Here is a 16,675-nt window from a genome sequence, read left to right on the forward strand (position 1 = left end):
AATGATAATTTGACCTACTTCGAGGGGAACTGAATTGCTAAAGGAGGTTTAAAATAGTACTAATTATTAACAAAATGGTTTGTTTCTAGCTGCACTGCATCACTGCAAAACTTAGAGAAGGATCTTCCATTTGGTTTTCTTTCTTCTTGTTCCACAAATATTAAATTTAGTGGAACATTACTAACTATTAAACAGTAATTTTCATTCTGTGCACTAAATCTTCCAGGCTATTTAATGCATAGTCTGTAACCATGGTGCCAGTGCCATGCCTGATGCACTCTGCCAATTTAGCCAGTGTTTTGAGGGGCGTCACTGATGTGGAAAAAACACTGCTTGAAAGGCAGCTATTTCCATATACTTTCATTAGAACAGCCAGAGCAACAAATCTTTCTTCCTTCCCAGGCTACTGCACTGTGGACCATGTCCTGCTCTCAGATAGACACAAACACCACAGATCTATAAATGGGATTAAAATAGCATGTTTTCATCTGCAAAATCAGAGAAATAAATGGGAATAAGGAAGCTAGGACCTCCTCATTCAGCAGAGTCTGGTACCCATTCAGAGGCAGACCTGCTAACTTTCCCAGCCAAAACCACTTCACACCATTAAACATTTCAGAGCAATTCCTGGGACACAGCTGAAGTGTGTTCTGCTGGCTTTGAAGGTAGAATGACTGACCGCCTCCTGGCTGCAGAGCCTTTCTTACTGGTGAGGGTGAGATGCCAGAAGAACTTTGACTGTCAGATTTCACAAGTCCAGAGGCTGAAAGAACTGGCTTTCTGCCTGAAAGTTGTACAGACTTCATCTGGTGTGTTTAAGAACTGTACCTACCTCATTACACAATACCATCTACGTGCTTATTTTTCAGAGCATGAGCATGCTTGAGGGAAAGTAAAGATGCAAGAGCAAAGCTGTCTAGCACAGAGGGCAGGTGAATATGAACAGCTGATAAGGCGCAATCCAAAAGCATGTGTGCTTGAGCAGCATATTGACAGTGGCTTTCCAAGAGGATGGCACTGGGGCCACTGCTGCCAAGATGAATGTTAAACTGGAGCTTATGTTTATTCATGAGATTTGCAACTGTCATGAATATTTATCAACCAGGATTTAGCATTGTCTTCACATATGGACTCTGGCTGTTGCACAGAAAAATCACTGCCAGTTCCCATGAGAAGGCACTGTTGATTAGCAGCTCTCTGCTGAACAGCAGTACATACCATTATGGGAGAGTGTTTGTTTCTCTTCCCTGTAGTTGGTGTGTGGTCAAACAAAGAATTATATGTGTCTAGAGCAGAACTGTTTGCTTTGTGTTCACAGGTACAGCGTGACCAAGGGCTGGCAGCTCCTTTGGCTCTGCACTGGCATGTTCCCACCCAGCAAGTCACTGCTAAAACATGCCCAGAAGTTCATGGAGACACGTCAGAAAGAAACACTGGCCCTGGAGTGCAGTCGGAGGATTCAGAGAGTGATGAGGTAAAGGATCTGGCATCTCCCACCTAAAGGGGAACAGGGGGTCCCATATGTCAACCTGACCAGACTCACAGGGAAGTCTGCTTGCCTCCCTGGGGCCAGGGTGAGGGACTTCACCAGAAAACTGACTTACTTGATGTGGTCCTGCCACTACCATCGTTTTTTAGTCTTTCATGTGGGCAATGAGGACATCTCTTCAAGAAGCCTGAGACTCAAGAAGTACTTCAAGGGCCTTGGGGTGACTGGTGCAGGGTTAAGGAGCCCAAGTAGTGTTCTCGTCCTTCCTGCCAGTCACAGTCAATGACTATGGTTACATCGGAAAATCTCACTAATGAGTTCCTGGCTCCGTGACTGATGTCAGCATCAGAATTTGGGGCTTTTTGACCGTGGATCAGTCTACACGGCACCAGGCCTGCTCGTGGCAGATGGGGTATGTCTGTCCCAAAGGGGGAGAAGGATTCTAGCCCAGGAGCTAGATGGGCTCAGAGAGAGGGCTTTAAACTAGGTTTGAAGAGGAAAGGGATTAATACAAGGCTTGCTAGAAATGAGCAAGGGGCTAGCATGCCACAGTTGTAGTCCAGATCCACAGGGCAATTTAAATGCATCTATGAATTCTCTTACAAACTTTGAACTAGTAAGAGGGGTCTGTGTCACAGTTACCAACATTGTAACAAGTTCAGTATTACACATCATCACTTGACTCCCAGAGCTGGGTATGTTGGTACAATGAACATGACGCAACCAGAGAGAGCAGAAGGGCTACCAGGATTTCAGGAAGCTTCAGCTAAACTGTAGGTGTAAAGTTTTCCTAGATTCTTTCAGGCACTGGAATTACCCAGCTTGACACTCCAAGAACAAGCTTAACCCCAGCCTTCCTCCTTTTGATGCTGCTGTGAGTTACCATGTTCCTGCCACAGACCTCTTCAGTAAAGAAGCTGCCCAATGATTTCTCCCTCCTGCTCCTCCAGTCTCCCCTTTCTCTTAGGCTGGGCCCTGCTTTTGGTCTGTGAGCCCTGTGGGTCAGGCTGGAGAGGAATGCTAACACAGTGGCTGTCTCAGTGGATGGTTTTTGGCACTGCTGGGAAAATGTCACTGCACATTGAAATCACTTTTGAAGTGCCTGAAAAATGCATGGCGAGGAGTGCTATTCATTGTTCTTTTTTTCTATGGAGAAGACTGAAAATTTCCTGCCTCCCTATATCATGTGCTATTCATGCTGTAAACCCTGTTGAGCTGTACAGAGCTTCTTTAGAGTGGGGAAACACAGAAGAAAAAGCAGAATGGGCTGTTTGGGAGGAGAATTCTATCTGCTAAACTGTCCCAGATCTGGAGGCCGGGGGATGGGAAGAGGAACAAAGACAAATTTTGTTGTCCTGTGATTAAACCTGCTCTGAATAGAATATTGCAGTTGGAAGTGACCTGCAGTAATCATCTAGTCCAAATTCTCCCTGTAAGTATACTGCTGTCTTTGGAAAAGGGAGCACAGGAAGCTCAGAAGCCTGACATACAATACATAGAGTAGAAGCCAAGTGAGCCCTAGGGTACACCTTTTCCTCCATAAAGAGCTTTACAGCTTCATCCCCAGACTCCTGGCCAGGGAACCAGTGAGCACCCTGATGAGTGTTAAGCAGAACTTGCCTTGGCAACAAGTTCCTAGCTGAGGCTGCAGCCAGGCTGCTGCACTTCCTTGGTCTCCTGTGGCCTCTCTCTCCTGCAAGTCCAGGAATGGATGGCTGAGTAGGGTAGGTCCACACTCCCTACAGTGCCTGCACAGAACCAGAGCACATGCTGTTTAATTTAGTTACAGTCAGGCCTTCCTTCTCCAAATGGAACTGCTATTTCAGTTAATAGAAAAAACCCTAGTTTTCGACTCAAGCTGGGTGCCAGACTAAGCTCTCTTCTCGAGGGACTAGGCCCAGTGTAAGAGAGGAGCTTGGCCCTAAGCTGTGGTGTACAAAACCTCCAAACAGCCTGCTCTGTGCCACTGAGGGCAGGAAAATACCAGCCCCAGAAGGTAATGTGCTAGATCTGTTCTCATTTTAACTGTATCAAGGCACAACTCAGACTTCAGAGCCAGTTCCTTTGCTTTGCTCTGAGATACAATTTCAAAGAACTGGGATTGTACAGTTTAAACTCCTTGAGTCAGTGATTACATGCCAGCTCTTATATAAGGTGTAATGCTTCTAGCAGCACTCCAAACTTTCATGGGACTTGTCTCCTGCTCTGTAACTCGTTTTGTATCTGAACACATCTTTTTGCAAGAGTTAAATAAAATGTATTCCTCCTTGTGGCCACTATCCTCGTATTTCAATAACAGTAATGAAAAACGCTGCTAAATACATAGAAGGGGTAATGGTACTGGCTAGGAAGGTGCAACCTATTAATGCAACCTCCTTGCAGAGTAGAACAGACTTTTAAAATACATGCTAACAGGACCCTCATTTTCTTGCTGTTAATACACTGATGTTTGCAACAGGGTGAAGGTCCATTGTAGCCTGCCCCATCGCATAGTACTAGCATTCTGGATGGAGTCTGTTGTTTGGATGGGATACTGTTGTTCAGTTCCTCAAAGATTAAACACCCAACACTGATCTTTGTTGTGGTGATGGTGGCATTTTCCAGGAGTGGCTCCAGGAAGTGGGCACCGCATCCTGTGGAGGTTGAGGCCATCTTACAAAATAACACTAAGATCTCACACAAGATCTGCTTCCCCAATGAAACAGAAGAGGTGAGAGCTTACTTGTTTTCCCAGCCATGACGTGTTCATGCAGGAGCAAGTTTAAAGCTATTCCATGTTCCTGTTTCTTCCTTTTCTCTGTGTAACAAGAGTCTTGTTATCTCATAGACATTTGATGTGGGAACAAACACCAAAATCCGCACTCTGTGTCAGAGCATTGCCTCCAAATTGCAGCTGAGCTCCTGGGAAGGTTTCAGCCTCTTTGTGAAGATTGCAGACAAGGTAACACTTCTTGACTACTGGGGCGTAGCCAGACTGCCCCCTCCTCTCTTACTTACCAGATCACCTAAGCAACAATGTATGAAGCCAAGCAACAGAGCGGGTCATTACTGCTTCTGTCTTACTAAGAGAATACAATCTAGACTCAAACTTTTAGCACCTGATAGTTACTTTGGGTCTCTCAAAGGGGCTGGATGAAGATGCAGAGTTTCTATTAGTCAATCAGTACAAAGGTAGTACTAAAACCAGAGAAGACAGACCAGTCAATTGCTGGAGAGGTCCCTTCTCTGGAAATGTGATCAAAGAAAAATCTGGGTCTAAGCAAAAGGAGTTTCTCATGTGCTATGTTCCTGAAAAGAGGAACCCAGTATGTACCAAACTTTACAAAAAAGAAATGGCTAAGAATGAGGTAGGCATCTTCAACTTGACTTCAATAAGCAGGTTGGTAATTAAAAAGCAACAGAAGTCACAATAAAAATCCCTGTTTGAAATATAAATAATTTCAGACATTGTCATCCTATTTATGTCTTTTTTTCCCCCTGCCTGTCTTTCCTGCCATAATTATGCTCTCTCACTGTAGACAGGGAATAAAATCCCCTCAGCTTGATGTTTGGGTATGTTGGCACAGGCAGTACTACGTACGACCTGCTAATCCCTCCTTTCTCCCCTTCATTGCTTGGCCTCTTCCAGGTGATCAGTCAGAATGAAGCAGACTACTTTTTTGACTCACTAAGGCAGGTGACAGACTGGAACAGGAGGAACAAACCAGGGAAAGATGGTAAGGAGAATGCCAGCCAGCATGACAAGAAGGTGCATGAGATGCTGTGTTGAACTGGGGAAGCAGCAAATTTATCTAGTAGGATTTACTCCATCTTGGGAAGTGTGTGGCAGAGCCTTATTGTAACTTTTTTGTTTGTAGATGCATGGCTACTGCCTGCACCAGCAGTAAGATCCAGTGACCGGATGCAGCCAAGCACTGGCTATGAGAAACATCAGAACATCTTTTTTGGGGGATCTCTCCAGAGATTTTAAATTAGTACCAAAGATTTTTTTTTTACCTGTTGCATCCCAAACACACAAGTTTCATAGGCTGATCCTCTTGACAATCCAAGGCTCATGCACTGCCAGGTCAGCTATCAGCCGACACATGTTATTTACACAGTGTCACTCCCATTCCTTGGGCTATTACAAAATTGTTGTCTAGGTTATTACCTGATGATACCAAAGCACAAGTTGTATTGCCAGTATATCAACCAATATAATGCTAAAGACAGCAATTCTGTGCAATTTACCTCCATGTTGCCCAGGGAGGTTGTGAATGCTCCATCCCTGGCAGCGTTCAAGGCCAGGCTGGACGAAGCCTTGGGTGGCATGGTTTAGTGTGAGGTGTCCCTGCCCATGGCAGGGGGTTGGAACTTAATGATCGTAAGGTTCTTTCCAACCCTAACTATTCTATGATTCTATGTATAACATACATTTTGAAATCTACATCAAAATCCCCTTAAATTTCATATTTATTTGTCCTGACTTTTGCTTATTTCATTAAAACCTCCTGAAGCACTATGTATCTAAGACTTCCCTCTTCTTCCGACAGCTGATACAGCTGCTAGGAGCTCTGAAAATCACAGCATAAAGATGGGGGGACACTAAATCACAGTTCATTTCTATAAACATGGCTATAGGGAATGTACCTGCATCAGTATAACAGAATTCAGATGTGCTGCACATTAGCAGGCAGCTCTCATGAGCACCAAGAAATAACAAACACTCGTATTGCAGGCATCTTCAGTTTCTTCTTCCATCTCTGAAGAGCTTGCACTGACCACTGCATGATCAGTATCCAGGGACTGACAACTAATCACTTATCTTAATCACTAATTAATTAATCACTTTCTTGGTCATCTAAAATGGATGGCCTTTTATGCTTTTTTGTTAGCATTTTTTTTTTGTTGCTATTAAGATCAGAATTACATTTCTGAAGAAACTCACAAGCTATTTAAAAACTGCACAACTCTGAAGCGCACAGAGAATACTAACAAGATCTTGTTTCCTTAGGGGCTGCTATGTCTGTGGCTTATAAGGTGTACTTCATGAGAAAGCTGTGGCTGAATGTAACTCCTGGGAAGGACCTGAAAGCTGATTCAATTTTTCATTACCACCAGGTAACCAGCTCCTTAAAGCATAAATATAACAGGCAATGTGATCCAAGAAATCATCCTGAGAAAGCTAAGTCTGCTGGAGTATTACCGAGGCCTGCATTATAGAGCCTCCAGAGGAATGCCTCTGGAGAGCACAACTCAGCCCCAGAAGGCGGCTTATTTCTCACAGTGTTCACAACTTAGCTATATTGCTTATGTTAGGAGCACAGCTCCCTCATGTAATTGTTCTCTGGAGGTGCTAATCTTGCTCTGTAATTGTATGGAGAATCATAGAATGGTTTGGGTTGGAAAGGACCCTTTAAAGATCATCCAGAGAACCTGCAGGAATCAAAAGTTCTTGGGATGTCTTCGGACTGTGTTTGGCAAGACTCACATCCTGACCTCACAGCTTTAGAATGTGTAAGCCAGTGTTTGCTTCAGCCCATTCTGTCTGGATTCAGAGCCAGTCTCTTCCAGGAGCTGCCAAAGTACCTCAGAGGCTACCACAAGTGTTCCAAGGATGAAGCTGTCCAGCTTGCAGGGCTGATTTATAAAGTGCGCTTCAACAATGACCACACACAGCTGGCAATCATCCCCAAAATCTTGAAGGAGCTGGTGCCAGACAATCTGCTCCGAGTAATCTCACCAGATGAGTGGAAGAAGGTAAGAACATGAGCTTTCATGAATTACACTACTTGCACAGAGAAATCAATCCACACTAGAGTTTCAGTCTGACAGTCTTTGAAAGCACTATGGAGGGACACTATTGGATGTTGCTGGTTTGCCTCTTAGAATCCAGATTTTGCATCCTCTCTACCAAAGCTCTGAAAGGTATCTGCAGCCCTGGATGACTGTTTGAAATGTGCATCTCTCCTGGAGATATTAATCTATTTCCAGTCCCCAAAAGAAGAGTTAAGAGATAGGAAAGTCAGTGATGGGACTGGAGATTGAGGAGCTTGAAGGGAAAGAGAAAAGTAAGATGTGTGCTAAACTTTTCATAGCTTGGCCAGCACATCAGTCACCTTGTACCATGTGTATGCTACTCACAGCAAAAAAGGTCTTTTATCCACCAGAAGGCAAGGTTTCAGCAGGTACTTACCACTTAGTCCACTGAGGAAGACATAGGACACAGCTTCAAACAGAGGGAAAATTCACCCTACGTGTTTCAGCAGAAAATGTGATATATATCTGTGGGTGTTGAACACTGCTTTTCTTCCATCCCATATTGCCCTCCACCCTCAAATCCATTCTCTTGGGCTCCTGGACTCATTAGGTAAGGGACACTGGGGAGGGTCTGACTCTACCTTGTCCCATGGCAAGGCTATTTCATTTTCAGTCTTCTGACTGTTGCTGTGGGTAAAAGACTGATCTTGGTGATGATCTGATGCTGTTTTTAGTGCTAATGCTGGACACTGGAAACCTGCCTGTTTCCAACTGAATGGGGTTTGTATTCTTTTTTCTAAACAGAGCATTACTGCAGCATACAGTAAACATGAAGGAAAAACTGTGGATGAGGCCAAGATTGCCTTCTTGAAAATGGTATACCGGTGGCCAACATTTGGATCAGCCTTCTTTGAGGTGAAGGTAGGTTTAAAGGCCTGGATGAATGGCTTTGATAGTAGACCAGCACTGGGGCATATGGACTGACTATAATTCCATATTTGTGTAAGTATAAAGCTGAATTCCCATAATCTACTGAGGAAAACTCAGTTACTTGAAAGTGACATTTTTATCCATCCTGAACTACGCCTGTTATTTACTGGCTATGTTGTTGTTCTAGTCATAATACCTAATACTACAACTATGCAGTAGTTGTAGGGAGGTTTTAGTTACGTAGATACTTAATTGTCCCATCACTGGTATCCACAACAAAATGCTGCCAAATCTTGTGTCTCTGGGGACTCTTCCCTCAAAACAGAACTGTGCTGATCTTCTCATTCTGCAGTGGATACCTCCAGGAATCATTTCCCACTTGCTACCTTTAATTTGTCTTTGCTAGGTTCTTAACTGGTTTGCAACCAACTATTAATCCTATCATCAGATTGCTTAGGAAATAATGGATCTGATTCTGCTTTTATGTAACAGCTGCTCAAGTCATCAATATATGGCCAAAAAAGTCATCCTTAGCAATAGCTGCACAATATTGAAGAGCTTTTTCTTTCAGTGTTTATCTGGTAGAGAGAATGAGAAGCACTGGACACTGGTAAAGGTCACTGTGCAGTTGATACGGATCATTTCTTCGTTTTCTACTTAACTTGCTCTGTTACTTGTTTATAGCAAACCTCAGAGCCAAATTTCCCAGAGATTGTGCTGATTGCAATCAACAAGCAAGGAGTCTCACTGATACATCAGAAGACAAAGGTAACAGTTGCTTCTCAAGAGTCTGTGTAAAGAAGGATTTAATTGACTGTGCTAATTTAGGGACAGCAACAAGGACCTTCTCCCTGAATGGTAGGAGAGGATAAGAGTCCCTCAATTTATTCTCTCCGTGAAACCGAAGGAAATGTTACTGCCTCACATCACACTTCTTTGCAGTTTCCTGGCAAGGAAACAGTACAGAACATCTCTGAAAAAAATAAGTGTAATCATGATGGACATGGGCAAAGGCAGATGATGGACAGTGCACTAGGGAACCTGCCTTAGACAAATGCTTTGCAGGAAAGCCAAGTTGTCTAAAAGACCGGGTCGAATGACACTGTTTAGCACCTCTCTAATCCAAACAGTTTGGTCCTAAGTTCCCAGGCAGAAGTGTTCATGAATATCACTATTTGCTTCTAATAGGAAAACAAATAGCCAGTGAGTTTTAGATCATTGCAAATACAACAGCAGTGTGCTAAGGCAATCACTCACTTAACTTGGTGAAAATACAATATACCACTAGTCTGGATGCAAGAACTACCTTGATCCACTGTGTTTACAAACGAAGTGGGAAAGAAAAGAATGCTCTGGCTTTACAGGTTTTCTCACGTAACAGCCTGTTTTCATTTGAGAAATGTTCTAGAGCTCAGTTTGTTTCCCCTTACAGGATATTTTAACAGTCTACCCCTTCAATAAAATCTCCAATTGGAGCAGTGGGAGCACATACTTTCACATGACAATAGGGAACCTGGTACGAGGAAGCCGGATCTTATGTGAGACATCTCTGGTAAGAAGGGTTTTGTCAACTTACACACAAGAAACTTGCATGTATGAGTCTATGTTTTCCTTTACATCCAGAATTGCTACAAAACACTGGTGTCAAAACAGATGTTAAAGTGCAGGTACAAAAAGCATTCACTGCTATGTCAATAAAACTGAAGTTTAAAACTGGTTCAGTGCTATTTAATGACATCCGATACAAAGCTGTAAGCCACAGAGACACATGAAAATAGTAATTCCGCAAATTTTTCTTCCCAAATCTATCTGAGACATTAAGGAAAGACTGTACTTACCCAAAATACTATGTAGGAGACTTTTTGTCATGCATGGTTCGATCCATCTATACAGTAATGCCATCCTTGTAAGGTTTTACACTTGAGTGGTATCGCTTCTTTAAGAATTGGTTTCAGATTGCCCACACTCTCAGACAAGCATCACCGTATTCATTTTTAAAGGTAAATTTGTAAATATAAAAGGAAAACATGTAAGGGCTAACTTCTCTCACAAAAAAGTTTGGATTCCTAAGCATAAGATGTCAATCTATAGAATGAATGACAAGGAGACAGGGAAGAACCAAAGAAGAAAATAAAACAGGGAGGACATTATAGTTATTTTTGCTTCTGGAGCATTTTGAGAGATGTCAGATCTTTTTCTTTTCTGACAGGGTTACAAAATGGATGACCTGTTAACATCCTACGTTCACCTGCTAATGAATGCTGTAAACAAGCAAAAGCACCTCTCAGCCTGAGAGCAGAAACAGAACCCATGACCTGTGTCTGTGCCAAACTACCTGTAATTTCATCTCCCAGAAGAAATGCCGTTTAATGAGCTTGATGACTGGTCTTGTGATCACACACTGAATGAACTGTGTTACTGAAATGCTACAAGAGAAGCTCAAGTAGGCATGTGCTTTCAAGCATCTGTAATGCTTGTCTGTCTTAGATGTAGTATAAGAATTCCATTCAGATTATGGATTTAGAGAAAGTCCAGCTGGATTTTAATGTAATATGGAGGCAGGAGGATGGAGGAACCGTAATATGAAAGCCTCTAAATTTCCTCTGTTCTTAAGGAGAGATACACATTAACAGTTGTCTTCCTTTTGGAAAGAAAATGCCAGCTTGTTGTATATGTGCCCTTACCAAATGTACAAACCCCTCGAGTCTTTGCAAACAAAGGTAATGTTATTTTTTTTTCCTCCTATTGGAAATTCTAAGCGTGGGGAAATGCCCTTTAGTAGTAGGATAACTGAACACCTTGAAGGGTAAGATGCTGGTTTTCATCCTTTTATCACTAAGTTACGTGCTGTAAGCTACCGTGGACTATGACAGCTACTTACTGTCAGAATCTTAACAGTCATTCCTTTGTGATGCTAAATTAGCAGACTGTCCACTGGTTTACCACTGCCTTGGTTAAATTAGTTTTCTTTCTTCCTTCTACATTTTGCAATGTACTTGGTAACAACTGCTTTCTACTATGCAGTTTCTAGTAAGCATAAACAAACTCTGAAATAAGTCTGGATTTTGGGTCATTACTTTTGCTCCTACTTCAAGTTACAGATGTGCTATTCAGTGCAAGTCAGACTTGAAGAATGCAGTCTAACAGACATCTGCTGAAAAGAGACTTTTCTGCTCTGCAAAAATTTTCTCAGCTTGGAGTCATGCAGACATTCCTTCATGAGACAAGAATTAACAGTTTTAATTTCTCCTGATCTTTTCTATTTCCTGTTTAGCAGGCACTTTGAGTGGTAAAACTTGTTCATATCTCAGACCTCTGAAAACACACAACTTTGGCCCTTTAGGAACCATAGCATTCCCAGAGTATGTAAAGGATATACATACACACTGTGGTGGTTCTAAGCTTAGACACTTACCCCATCAGAGAATAAATATTCCTTCCTCAACAACAAGCCCTTCCTTGCTCACAGTGAAACACGGACATGTCTTAAAGCATTTACATCAAGTTCCTTGAGACACTGCCTGGCAGGGCTGGAATAGCAGCTCTGCTAGATCTCTCTTAATTTGCCAAGGTATGCACAATGGTTCTCTTGTTCCCTCTGATGTGTGTGTGTGAAATTCAAACGGTGATAGGAGTTTTGTACATGGGTGGCAGGGAAGAGCCCCACTCTCTTTGTGCATATGAGTGCCATACTTGTCAGAATAGTTGATCGGTTTGCATGCAATCAGATATTCCTGCTGTAGTGACCATTGCTGGCAATGGAAATGTCTGAGACTAATGATTTGTTTTGTCATCCTATGTAAGAAGCATTCAATACTTCACCTGTACAAAAAGAAATTTTGCAGCGAAACTGTATTGTTTCTGGTTTTTAAATAAACACTGCAGAAAATCAACCACAATGCCTTTTTTTAACAAGGAAATGGAGTATTTGCTCTATATTCATGTAACCTAAACCCACCAAATATCCGCTACAGCCTGTAAACAATCAAACCATCCCATCTATTTGCCATACAACACGATTTGTTGTATATACACGAATCATACTCGCCTACAACATGATTTGTACAGCACAGCCTTTAAAAGCTAATATCCCATCAACCAACACATCACTGGAAAAGCAGCAGAGATCCAAAACATGAGCTCACCACACCACTGCATCAGATTTGGGCAACCCCCAGCATTCCTCAGGGCGTGTAGTGCTCTCTGGCTCAGCATTCCAAATGTGACTTTTCTTTCACTGTACGATACACAACTTTTTTACTTTTTTTGTTGTGTGTGAAGATTTAAAATGTGTTACAGTTAACTTTATTATAGAAACATAAAAAGAGACAGTGTTACAACATTTGAATCCACAATCACGTTTTGGTTAGCACAGGCAATGTGCGACAGAGCTCCACACAGTGCAGAATCCACACTGCTCATCAAGGCCTGAACAGCCTGAGCAGCAAGTAGCTGCTAATTTTTTTACTAGGTCTATACCATCCTCAGCACTTAACAGTGCTTTACAGACTAGTGCAACTACATTTATTATGTTTGCCTGCAACCTATTCCTTCACCATCCAACCACTTTTAAAAAGGTGTCAATCACATCACAATACAAAACACACACCATCTAGAAACTCTGCACAGGTTGAACAGTATTTGCCTACATTGCACAGACTGCTGTAAAAATAAACACCAGGATGCAAACCCTATAGAGTAGATTTGGTTGCTGTAAAAAGACTGTGATTAACATACCCTTTGAATACAAACAAGCTTCACATAGTGTGGTTTCTAACAGCAAAACCATTTCAAGTGTATTCAGTGAATATTAGTGATTTTAATTCAGTATGTATAAATATGAATGTAAAGTATAGATGTATATAATGAGACAACAGCTTTTGGTAAGCGTAGACTTCTGAGCCAAGTTCAACCTTGATGTAAATCTACACTCTCCAGTGGTGTGATACTTAGGATGAATTTGGCCAGCATGTCTATTCACAGCAATGGAAAAAAACATGCAGCTTGTTTCTGACCAAGCCCTTAACTTTTAAAATACCCCAAAACCAACCAACAAACAAACTGACAACCAACAAACCTGTTATCCTAGCAACACATTAAGGAAAGTCTTAAGTCTGCACTATATTCTACTTAGTTTTTAGGAAGTGGACTTGAAGTAGGGGAAGGTACTTTTATTAAACTATTTATAGTTATTTTTCCAACTCCTTCAATTCCACTATCCCACAAAAGACATGTCAGTAATACTCACTCCCATAACTCTGCACATTGTAGGCTATGGGCAGCAGAAATATAAGAAAAATAATGGTGAAACATTACTAATTTAAGAAATACTAAGGGAACATCACCCTCCGCTAATACAGAGGTCAGGGATATTTTTCCCTCCAGTAATTTGGGAAATGCTCTAAAGATAAGGACTTAATCCAAATGTTAGATAACCAACAGCTCATCAAAGACAGTATCAGCTATACTTTGAACACTGAAGCTTATTAGGTCTGAGTTGCAAATATGAGACAAAGTGAGAGTACACACTCTACCTCTACTTACAGTACAAAAGTAATTCCATTCACCTCTACATACATGCATTTTCCATTGCTGAACTTGAAAGTGGCCACTGAAAGAATATTACCTATTGCCTGCTAGTTACATAGTCTTTCCATATTTACCAGTAGCTACTTGGCTATGTATTCATCCACATCTTTCCAGAAGGCTGAAGATACACAGCTGCTCAGATTTAGGATTAGACATGCCCTGTGACTAAAGTTATAGGAACAGACCTGAATGCTTCATGCTGAGAAGACTCTGCATAGCATACTGAACTGAACCTAGATTCTTTGCAGTGGCCACATACTACTGCACCAAAAGACATGCTGCTCTTTGTGCCCTTAACTACAGACTATTTAAAGGCTGGTGAGAGAAAAGTGACTACTCACATGGTCTCCTAAAGCAGTGACAAAAGCAGCTACTATTATTGTAAGCTACAGTGTATATTGTTCAGAAGAGGATGAAGAGTTCTACTGTTAGGATTAGGCCTGTCCCCTCATCAGTGTTATAGCAGATGCAGTATATCCCATTTGAAAGTTTATGGTAGGTTATGGCACCAAAAAGCAAAGCGGCTGAAGGAATCTGAATTAGCAAAGCCATTAAGTATCTAAGAGATGGTCTCACATGAGGGATTCTTACCTGCACAGAGTTAACAAGGATTTCCCACCACTGCTGTGGTATCACTGGTGCAATTTCATGGGTAGTAGCTACAGCAAGTGTGTGAACAGCTGTCAATGCTTTAGCTATTACCTAATTTAGATATATTTTGGGCAAGGTGTGATGGCAGTGAGGGCAACTTTAAGGTAGATTATTGCCCCAATCTAGTTGCTTCTCACACATGCAAGAAGTGAGGAAGTTCTAACTTCTTGCTAGCTAATTCTCTTGGGACTGCAGGTTGGTGGCTAGGCCCAACTGTTGTGTTCATTTGACCTACTAAAATAGCCGCTTCTTGGAAGATTTAAATCATGCAAGGGACAGCAGTCCTCCAGTGCCTTTCATCCTGTTGACCTTGTAAAAGGGCAGGCAGAGACTTCAACTATTCAGGCTGCTCAGCTTAGTTCAGGACTAGGAACTATGGAGGACACCTACGGAGGTCTCAGAAGCTCCCCATGATTATAGAACACCCAAATGAACTCAGGAACAGCACTGCTGATGGCTCACCCCTGAAGAAATATCAAGGATGTTCAAACCCAGTAAATTTCACACAATTTTTATAGCAGAGACAGGATCTAGAAACTTCACTAGTGAATAGGCAAAACTACACAGCGGAACTATAGGTTAAGATGTACAGATTCATGTCTGAGATCCTCTCTTTAAGTACACTCAAGTCTTAATAAGAAAGGTGATAGAAACCTCTTATTTGGGTGAACTTTTTAAGAGAAATATGTCCTGGGTTTTTTTTTCCTGCATAGGACCACATTTGCTACAAGCCATAAATATCAGATACCCCTTAATGTAATTAGGCTCTCTGAAGCATGACCAACAAGTGTGCCCTCATCTTTCAAATGAAGTGAGAAGGACAGGGAAATTGAAGTGCTTGACACCATATTACCAATTTGATTTCATCATGCAAATGAATAACCGAGGCTCCAGCCACACCGCCTCAAGAAATGTCAGCTGTGCCAGTGGAGAGGACATACTTTGTGTTGACCATTAGAAGCTCCCATGTAGTAGTAGAGAACAAATGAAGAAAATTTATAGTGTCAGTTTCTAACAAAAATCTTTCTTTCACCATAGCAACCTCCTCATTAAGGAGAGCCTAACTATCCTGGAGAGGCTGGTAAGGCCTTGACAACTGAGATCTCCTTAGTACCGAGCAGCGAAGCAGCAAAGCAAACTTCTTCAGCTGCCTTAATACTGGACCTAAGTTAGACAAGTGAGCAGCATAGATGCCATAACTATTGCTTCCTGGGCTTTCCCGGTAAACCTGCAAACCAGAAGGACTGCAGAGCATCCATATATGCTCAGTAAGAATCTGGAGAAAGATCAGAACATTCTGCATGTAGCAAAGAGTGACATCTTTCAGAATATTTGTCTACATGTTAAATGTCTTCACCTAGGGCTAGAAATGTTTATACTTCAACTGAAAAACAGCAAATCATACATTTCTTCCATCCCTACACTTAACCGCTGTTTCCAAATTCTATGGAATAGACTATGGAGGACTGGAGAGAACTACAGTTCAGCTGAGAAAGGAAAGACTGTGTACAATTCACAAGGCAGAATAAGTTGTTATTAGAAAATTAATAACCAGCCTGTAAACTGCTCAAGCAGAAATCATATTTCTCTTTCTGCCAGTGTTAATAGATAACAGCTTGAGAAAAGGGATAGTCAACATGAAAGCTACATTACCAGAAGAAGGGGAAGGTACTACTTATCTTTGGTTTCACTTGTTAGTAATTGCCTCTGTAATCAACAGCTGCTGCTCACAGCAGCTTATGACTGTAAGAGTGCAGTCAGTAGACTGACAGACCTGTTTAAGCAGAGTTTAAATCCAGAGCTTTCGGTTGTGCCTTCTTGGATGTCAGCTCTGACAATTTCTTCAGGCGTTTCTTCAGTTCCAGAGGGAATTTCTCATAGCACTTCTTGCATACAGGCTTCATGTCAAACTCCACAAACTTATTCCTTTAACACAAAGGACAACAGGCTATTAAAATGCTATTTGCAAACCGCATGCTTCACTAAGTCTCCATGCATCTCTGTAAATGCTGTTGCTTTTATTCTACTGCATGTATGAAACAACTCGCTTCCTCATCTGGTCATGTAAGTACAGAGATTGGTTTCTTATCAGTGAACTAGCATCTTCAGTATTGCTAGTTAAATAAGGAGCAAGATTTTGCTATATACTTCTATGTAGCAGCCTAGAATAGCAATTTTGTTATCACAGCATGGAAGCATCACTTCAAAGGTCCTCTTAGTGATGAATTAGAGCTCCTTCATGTACAAGGCCAGTGGGGTCAACTCAGCATAGTAGGC

At 41.8% G+C, this 16,675-nt stretch overlaps 2 protein-coding genes across 4 annotated transcripts in view; one reads left to right on the plus strand and one right to left on the minus strand.

The window, feature by feature from the left end:
- MYO7B (myosin VIIB) overlaps positions 1-12,425 on the plus strand; it is a 50,542-nt gene extending 38,117 nt beyond the window's left edge. Inside the window, exons 41-50 of the mRNA XM_061462452.1 lie at positions 1,319-1,474; positions 4,094-4,199; positions 4,317-4,430; positions 5,118-5,205; positions 6,483-6,589; positions 7,043-7,228; positions 8,033-8,149; positions 8,843-8,926; positions 9,591-9,710; positions 10,368-12,425. Coding sequence (XP_061318436.1) covers positions 1,319-1,474; positions 4,094-4,199; positions 4,317-4,430; positions 5,118-5,205; positions 6,483-6,589; positions 7,043-7,228; positions 8,033-8,149; positions 8,843-8,926; positions 9,591-9,710; positions 10,368-10,451 — 1,162 coding nt within the window. The 3' untranslated portion in view covers positions 10,452-12,425. The remainder of the gene's footprint in view (positions 1-1,318; positions 1,475-4,093; positions 4,200-4,316; positions 4,431-5,117; positions 5,206-6,482; positions 6,590-7,042; positions 7,229-8,032; positions 8,150-8,842; positions 8,927-9,590; positions 9,711-10,367) is intronic.
- A 15-nt stretch (positions 12,426-12,440) lies between these two features.
- Positions 12,441-16,675, minus strand: part of LIMS2 (LIM zinc finger domain containing 2) — a 31,631-nt gene continuing 27,396 nt past the window's right edge. For all 3 annotated transcript variants that reach the window (XM_061462533.1, XM_061462542.1, XM_061462524.1), the window contains exon 10: positions 12,441-16,324. In XM_061462533.1, the coding sequence (XP_061318517.1) occupies positions 16,177-16,324 (148 nt within the window). In that variant the 3' untranslated portion in view covers positions 12,441-16,176. The remainder of the gene's footprint in view (positions 16,325-16,675) is intronic.

This window comes from Pezoporus flaviventris, unplaced genomic scaffold (genome assembly GCF_033815535.1).
Source record: "Pezoporus flaviventris isolate CSIRO_AGI_PZ_B2104156 unplaced genomic scaffold, CSIRO_AGI_Pfla_v1 ptg000001l, whole genome shotgun sequence".
In the NCBI taxonomy this organism is placed as follows: Eukaryota; Metazoa; Chordata; class Aves; order Psittaciformes; family Psittacidae; genus Pezoporus; species Pezoporus flaviventris.